General features: G+C 44.0%; 1 protein-coding gene across 1 annotated transcript in view; it reads right to left on the bottom strand.

Annotated features, from left to right (window-relative positions):
* LOC102035356 (trefoil factor 1) overlaps positions 1-916 on the bottom strand; it is a 3,473-nt gene extending 2,557 nt beyond the window's left edge. Inside the window, exon 1 of the mRNA XM_005427237.1 lies at positions 808-916. Coding sequence (XP_005427294.1) covers positions 808-889 — 82 coding nt within the window. The 5' untranslated portion in view covers positions 890-916. The remainder of the gene's footprint in view (positions 1-807) is intronic.
* Positions 917-8,648: the final 7,732 nt, after the last annotated feature.

Raw genomic sequence — 8,648 nt, 5'->3', positions numbered from 1 at the left:
TCCATCTTTTTGGTCCCCTGCTAAGACCACAACCTGAGTGCTTTAAAAGTTGCTTTTACACCACTACCAACTTTGGTCAGGGCTGTACATCACATTTTGAGTCTGTGCTCTCACTTGCAGCCAAGCAAGTGGGGTTTGTGGGCTTCAAATCAACCACACCAAATGGGAAATCCCAAAAGCTTCAAATATTAGGCTATTAAATCTTTGCTGCTTTGCCCATCTCATGTGAAGAGGAAAAGACTTAAAGGTCCAGTGGATATTCAGTAGATGTAAAGGTACAAAATCTTTGCAATATTATAAAATATAGGATGATGCGCAAATAGCTGCAGCAATGCTTTTAACATTTTAAGTCATTTGCACAGTCAGCCACAACCCAGAAATCCTGGAGCTGTCCTCCAGCTGTCATTGAGTGACTTGCTTTCCACTTCTGGAGCTGTCTGCATGACTTGCCTTTAATGAGGAGGCAGATAGACTCCTTCAAAACTGTATTCACGTGGCAAAGCAGCACAAACCAAACATCAGAAGAAAATTTTGGCAAAGCTGGGTGCTGTTCCAGCCCTGGTCCTGTCCTAGTGACCCCCTCTGCCTTTGCAGCGGGCTCCTGGTTATTCCAACAACACAAGAGTCCAGCTGCAGTCTTTCTTTGCTATCCATAAAAACTAAAAAGCAGGCTCCACTTTGGGGATGAGCAGGAGCACAGAAAGCCATTTTCTGCCTGGGCTGCCACAGCTGGCAGGCTCTGGCTGCCCTCGGTGGGATGAGGGTCCCACATGTTCCTGGAGGGCAGCGGCACACGCAGGTACTTACTTGGAGGTGCACTTCCCTCTGCCAGGGTGCTGAGGGCTATGATGAGGGTGATGGAGAGGGCACAGACCACCTTGAGATCCATGGCTCTTGCAGGAGGAGAGAGGGGAGGAGAGGTGCTGCCTTCCCTGGGAGCCGCGGTTTTATGCGCTCCCCGTGTTTGCCCAGCGAGCTCTGATAACATTGTTCCCTCTGAAGCTTCACCCAGAAGGTTGGGTTTTCTTCTGTTTGCTTAGGAAGTGTTGCCATGCATATTGTGATATCCCAGAGATAAATTTCTGGGCTCCCATGAGCTGTTGATCACATACCTATTACGTACCTATAGATCCAGATCTATTATGTGTTCCCATAATCATGGGATGCTGCTGGGTGCCTCTGGGTGCCAGAGGCTCTGGCTCTGAGTGCCAAACTTCATTGTGCTCTGATTTCACTGCCTTAAGAGCATTTTAGACTTCTAGGCAGCTTTATTTTCCAGTCACTACTGAAAAACATGTACAGATATTTTCTACTCAGTGTATCTTTTTCTGCCTCGATTTTTCCCCGCCCTTAAGGTTTTGGTTATGCTTACTCTGAATCAAGTGAGGGAGGGGGGCTGGAGCTGTGATACTTCCAAGCTTCAGGAGAGCATTGTGCACCTGAAAAATACATAAACACAGAAAATGGAAGGTGTGGCTGAGAAATACTGAGCACGTAAGGGCACTGTTGGTTTCCGCACAAGGGGATTCAGGAAAAGAAGGTAAGAGCAGGGGAAAAAACTAAACGCCAAAAGCCCAAGAGGTTCAACAACAAGGGACAGAAGAGAAGAAATGCATGATCTCAACCTGCCCCACAGATGCTGTGCCCACCCAGGGATCAGTCCTGTGTCCCAGCTTCATTTTGGAGCTGCTGCCCTGTGCAAGGTCCTGCTCCAGAGGTGCCACCTCAGGGGCTGTCCCCAGCCCCTCTGCCTGATCCCCAGAGCAGAGCAGCACTTCCCAACCCATCCAACACCACCTGCATGGGTTTTGCCAAAACCAAACTTCTGAAGCACCGTGTTTGACCTAATAATTTCCTGATTGCTTTTCTCCTGGTTTCAAAGGTGGCCTCCCAGGCAGCCTTCGGGTTGTTTTGGCACAACAGGCCTTGGGACTTGGACTGCTGAAGGCTTTTATCTTCCTTTTGGACAATTTCCTACCATTTACTGTAACATTTCTTAACTTCTAGCTACTTGTCAGCTCTTAAAAACCATCAGAGCAGGGCCAGGGAGGGAGGAGAAGCAGTGGGATGGTGGAACCATCTCCCACAGGAGGCACCTGCAGAGCAGGCAGGGCAGCATCACTTTTCCTATGGGAAAACCACCAGGTGACCCTTCCTGTTCATCACCAAAATAAAGAGATTCAATGCAATTTTTGCATCTTTGACAGAATTGTGTCTTCTTGCTTTTGAATATTATATATGAATTCGTTTTGTGCATCTTTCCATTACAAAGCTCAAAGTGAGAACTTTCAGCTTCTTATGGTTGTGTTTTGGAGGAAGTTTATTTGTTGAGAAGTATTTCCAACAAAGTGGGAGGCATTTTGTCCTACAAGGGAAAAAAACAATAGGGTTCTTTTTCCTAAAGGTGAATTTATTCAATATTTTATGAACTTTATTTATCCATCCCTATTTAAGACATGAGAGGCATTTCTCATTGACAGCCAGAATTGATAAATTAGATATTTTGTAGTAATTGTAAATTAGATATCTTGGTATCCTCCATGTCACAAGAGCTCAGGCTGCAGGCAGAAGAGCGAGATGGAGCAGAAGAGGGAGATGGAGCAGAAGAGGCAGAAGAGGGAGATGGAGCAGAAGAGGGAGATAGAGCAGAAGGGACAGAAGAAGGAGATGGAGCAGAAGGGGCAGAAGAAGGAGATGGAGCAGAAGGGGCAGAAGAGGCAGCTGGAGCTGCTGCAGCTCCATCACTCAGCAGCTCGGATCACATTTTCACCTCCATCACTCAGAGAAAACAGAGTGAAAACTTTAAAATCCAGTTTTCCCCTGATGTGCAGAGGTCCACCATGATGCCTTGAGCAGAGAAATCATGGGGAGCTTTTCCAGAGCCTGGGAGATGGGCACTGAGGGTGGCTGCAGGAGGAAAGCAGCGATGCTGAGGAGGACCATGGCATTCTCAGTAGATTATCAGCCCATCGTGTGAGTCAGCTGAAACTGCAGATAAGTTAGTTGCTCCTGCTCCTTTCTGGACATTAATTAAGCCCTTATCTGCTGGCTGTCAGCCCTTGGGCCCGATCCCAGCTGCGGGCACAAAGGCAAATCTGGCCCCGAGCTCTCGCTGCGGAAAGAGCGTTTGATTGGCATCTCAGAGCAAACACAGCACAGGGAATGGGCTGCCTGCTTTCTGCCAGGGGATTACTTAAAGATCTTTAATATGTTTATATAGCAAAGCCTTGAAAATTATCTGGGGTTTCCCTGTAAATGTGTTTCCTTCTGAGAGGCCGGCGCCTGCCTAAAGCTTTCGGTAACTCTGTGATGGAGCTCGGGCTCTGCAGGTGCCAGGAGGGGTTTGGAGGGCTCCTTCCTCCTCTCCAGGCTCCTTGTCCTCCTGCCAAAACCCAAAACATTCCTCTGGCTGCCCTGGAGGACTCAAGACCCTGGCAGGAAGCTCAAAGACCTTAGCACAAAGTCAAAGACACCTGTGCCTTTGATTTTAACCCATAGAAACAATTACCAACTTTGTGTGAAGAGTTACAAACCACAAAAGTTTGAATAGAATGTTAGTGAATTTATCACAAAGTAAAAATGTAGAATTTTGGAGTTTTTGAACAGGGGTTCAAGAAGCAAAATTAAAAGAATCTAAGCTTGTCCTGTCTTTCTTCTTCCTCTTGTCCTCCATCTTCTGCTGTGATGGTGGCACTTTTAGATTAGTTTAAAGCAGAGAGAAACTGCCTAACATAAGTAATAAGTATTACTTATAAGTAATAATAAACAAAAATTTTAATAATAAAAATATTTAAAATAAAAAAATTAAAAATAAAAATGAATAATAATAAGTAAAAAATTATTGTAAATAAAATACACATATTTTCTAGTATAAAAAGCTAACACCACCCCAAGGGCAGTCAGTGTGCCTCAACCCAACCTGCTGGACAGATCTCAGAAAGTCAAAAATAAATGTATTAGGTGAAAAAATGAACAACATTAAAAACCAAAGCTGAAGAATCTCGACTTCTTGTTCAGTCACAGAGCTGAGAAAAAAGACTCTTTAATACCATGAAAGCCATTCCAGCAACACCAAACACGAGATCCTCCCTCATCATCCTCCCCTGGTCCCTTCCAGCTGCACTGGGGTGCTCTCATTTCCTTCCCAGCAAGGAGAAACCACAGCTGGGTCTTGCTGTGGATTGGAGGCAGCCTGCAATGCTTTAATCTCCTAATCCAGAATTTTTGAAGGATAAGGGTGGTTTTTTTTCCTATCTCTTTCACTTAAAATAACAAGCAAACAGGACAACTTTGATTTTCATCCTGAAGGGAGTGTTTTGCCCTGAAGGGAATTTCCTTTTGTGGTAACTCTTAGTTTGGATGCTGACATGAAGAAATCTGTCACTGGGCCAACATCACTGCTTATGAGCCCACGAAGTAAATCCCAAGTTTTTAGTGCTCTCTAAAATCAATCATCATAACAGAGAAAAAGATCTGTGGCAAAGGAGAGGGGTGTCTGCAATTTGCTCCTTCCAGCTGTGTGAGGCACAGAAAATATTGAGTTGGCACGTGAAATTCCTCAAACCAGGACAATATCTATATCAGATAACACTGAGGGGTCAAAAAACAAGCAGAGAAAACCCTACATGCTCATTTTGAAAATGGAGAGTTCAAAATAACCCCTGAGACCCCTGGCTTTGATAAAGATCCCTGCCAAAGATTTATTCACACAGTTGGCAAAATCAGCTTGGACTTTGTGAGTTCAAACTCCTTCAGGGGAATTTTTTCAAGGAATATGTCATTCCTGCAAACCACAGAGGGTGCTGGAAGAGGACTTTTGTCACATTTCTGTGGCAAACATCCCTGCCCAAGGTGAAAAGGAAGATTTAATTACTGAAGTGAACCGAATGTGTAACTCAGAGCTGAGTCAGATCTAAAAGCCTGAATTCCAGCATCCAATACACTACAAAAAGGTCTGGTTGGGACTGCAAAGCCCAGTGCCAGGTCAGAAATACTGATCTGAGCCAGTAATTTTCCTTAATGCTTCTGGGATCTCCAAGCAGTCTATGATCTCAGCATTGCCATCATTTTCTGTGAGCACCAAAATAACCCCAGAAAATCCTTATCATTCCTGAAATGAGGTGGGGACCAGCCTGTGGAGAAGAGGACACACTGGCTGGAGCCAGCAGAGCATGGAAATATGTATTTGTTTCTTTTCTAGACCCCATGAGATTTGTAATGAAAGCAAGAAACCCCTGAGAAATGCAGATCTGGTTCAAAATGTGGCCTCTGAAAGGTCTTGTTATGATAATGGTTGTGAGGCATTCCAGTTTACCATGCCACAAGCAATGCGGGAGCCCAAATCCTGACCTGCTGCCATCGAAAAAGGGAAAAATAAATCAAGAAGACTTATTAAATTGGGCTTAAAGGAAGAGTAAAATGTGTGAGATGCTGGTAAACAGCAGGGTGCTATTGAAAGACACAATCTGAAAAACTCAGTAAATATTTACCATTGAACAAAAAACATGAGAATGATGTCCTCAGGCACACATATAGACCCAGCATAATTAAATGAGAGAGTAAAGGAAGATACTAGAAGAAAAAAGACCCATTTTTTTCTAAGTAAAATAAAGAAAATAGGAAAAAAATACTGCAGGGAAGTAAATTCAGAAAGAAGTAAACAAATAACTTCAGAGAGGAGACAAAGGTCAGCAATCACAGGGGAGAGGAGAGGATTTTTGCTCAACATACTCATAAATGATCAGGAAAGCTTGGTGAATAATGAAATGATGAATATGCTGATGATTCAGAATTATTTTTCATATTTTTTTAAAAGTGCAGCTAGCTGAACAGTGGTGGAAATATTTTACAAGATCGACTGGGGTCTAAATGGTAGAAGAAATGAAAAGTAAAGTGCACAGAGGAAGAGTAACCTAAGATATAATCACCAAGATGGGCTGCAAATTAGCTGCTGCCACTCACGCAGCTCCCCATCACTGTGCCAGCTGAATATTCAAAGTGAAAAAAAAGGCAAATTGCTTTCAGCAGTTATTAGGGAAGGAGTACAAAGGAGCAAACACAATTCTGGTTCTGTCCCAGTCCCTCTGTGACATTCTGGCTGCCCTGGGTTAATAAGGAGAAAGTGTAATTAGAAGAGATGCTGAGAAAAAACCTCTGGCTCATGAGAGCAGTGAGCTATGGAAAAATGTTTTGAAAAGAGTAGGGGATCTTAGAAACTAAATCATCCCAGGCCAGATGGGGAAATTTTCTCCTGGATTAAAACAAGCAGAGGACAGGATGGTTTTCACTGCAGGGAGAGGTCATGAGGGGGGTCCTGCAGAGAGTTACACTGGGACCTTTGCAGCCTAACAGGCTCAAAACCACCTGAAAGAGGAGGTGAGAGGGTAAAATCTGTTGGTGACACAGAATTTCAGTGGCAGTGAAAATATGGGGCAGCTGCTCTGATGGATTGTGCAGAATGGAATAACTGCAGGGTTGGATGTGTGAGAAACAACTGCTCACTTTGAAAATTTAAAAAGGTTTATTAAACCTTGACAAAAATACAACAAAAGGACTATATAAGGAAAAATTCACAGCACTGGGAACTGCCCCTCATGGACACCACATGGCCAGTGCATCTTCAGGATGGATGCTCAGTCTGTTATACCCCTGGGGGCTGCATCAGCCAGCCCTGGCCCCTCCCAAAGTCTGTCAGTCAGCTCTTCTGTGCCATTTATCAGTGCAAACTGCTTTCTTGTCACTGCATTGGAGCTCAGGGGTTGCCCTGCCTCACCCCCTAAGCATCCCCAAGCTTTTCCATTCCCAGCTGCCCATGCAAGGGACACCTGTGCAGCTCCTTTGTACCTGTGCTGGACAGCCCAGGCTGTGTGATGGCAACAATACAGGGGGAAAGGGAACTGTGGGGAGAACAGAGGGCATCTAAACCACAATAACATAACCATACATCACTAAAGCTTTTATTAATATTCACACAATAGTTATCCCTTAATTGCAAGAGCCAATCATCTCATTATCCATCTGTAACAGATGGCATGTGATGCATCACATCTGGAAATGTGGAGTGGTGCACACCTGGGAAAGGAGCAATCCCACCTTTTCAGCTCCAACAAAGGACCCTGAGCTGGCTGTGATCCCTCAGGTTCCTGTGGGTGCAGGGTGAGGATGGCAGGAGCACAGAGGATGGAGGATAACAGAGAGTTTGGAGAAAACAGCAGCTCAGTGCTTAGCAACCGTGACAAAAGCAAATGACAGATTAACAATCCTCAGGCAAGGAACTGAGAATCACAGATTTACAAAGTTTTTCCATTTTATAAACCCACTCTCTGTCTAGTTTTTCATGCTGTGCTCTTAATCTCCAGCCTGTAAAAGGTTCCTGTAAAAGGGGACAGCAGTGTGGGACATCATCCCCATCAGGAATATTTGTGTACACCAGGTCTCTCCAGATCCACACAGGTCACAGGAGGCTCAGCTCATGGTCCCATCAAATATAAAAGTCTCAGTGGTAAGTTAGAAGCACATGAAGGAAGATGGGTCATCACCTAGCACAGGGATATGATGCAATTCAGCTGTGGATGCTAAAAATTCCCACAAGTCTGAAAAGCACCTGGGTGAATTCATTGAACAAATATTGTTTGGGGCTGTTAAATCCCCAAACTGCACATCTATTGTCACAGACATCTTTTATGAAAAATCCTTTCCTTTGGGTTTTTCCTCCTGAGAAGCTGAGAGGCCTCAGGAACAAAATGTAAACAATGGTTATCTGCTGCTGTGGGATGCAACAGGTGCATCTGGGATTGGTCTCGTGTGGTTGTTTCTAATTAATGGCCAATCACAGTCAGCTGGCTCGGACTCTCTGTCCGATACACAAACCTTTGTTATCATTCTTCCTTTTTCTATTCTTAGCTAGCCTTCTGATGAAATCCTTTCTGCTATTCTTTTAGTATAGTTTTAATATAATATATATCATAAGATAATAAATCAAACCTTCTGAAATATGAAGTCAGATCCTCGTCTCTTCCCTCATCCTAAGACCCTGTGAACACCATCACAATCTACCTCAGGAAATGTCTAAGCTGCAAATCCTTGGGGGTTGGAAGGGTATTTTTGGGAAAGTATCATTGCCTGTGGCTGGCTGGACTTGAGCAAAAACTACTCATCATTTCTCAGAATAAAACAACCAGAAAGCATTTAATAAAATGGAGCAGGATTGGGAAATGAGAATAATGTGTTGTATGACTGGATTATCTTTGCTCCTTGTTGAAGTTTTCCTGTGAGCACCTGTAACTGGCTCAGGAAACTGGGCTAGGGAGGGATTAACTAGTTTGGCCAATCCCATGATTTTATCATTGCCTCTTTTGATTTTCACCATTTCTCAGGGACATCTTTTCAAACCATCTAGTGAAAGTTTCAAGCTCAAAGGTAAGATAATCTAGTTTGGGTTTAATACTGAATCTGGTAAAATGTCCTGGCTTGGAGAATGGGAAATGCTGACGGGTGAAACTTCACAGATCATTCAGAAACTCACCAAAACCTGAAGCAAACCCACGCCTGTGGATTGCCTGTGATTCCCAGAAGAAGGACCCAAATTCAGCACCACTTGTGATGTGGAGAGGGTTTTTGGGTCTGTTCATTTCCACAGTGACCGGTGG

Source organism: Geospiza fortis, unplaced genomic scaffold (assembly GCF_000277835.1).
Source record: "Geospiza fortis unplaced genomic scaffold, GeoFor_1.0 scaffold17, whole genome shotgun sequence".
Taxonomy (NCBI): Eukaryota; Metazoa; Chordata; class Aves; order Passeriformes; family Thraupidae; genus Geospiza; species Geospiza fortis.
This window is presented reverse-complemented; position numbering and strand designations above follow the sequence as displayed.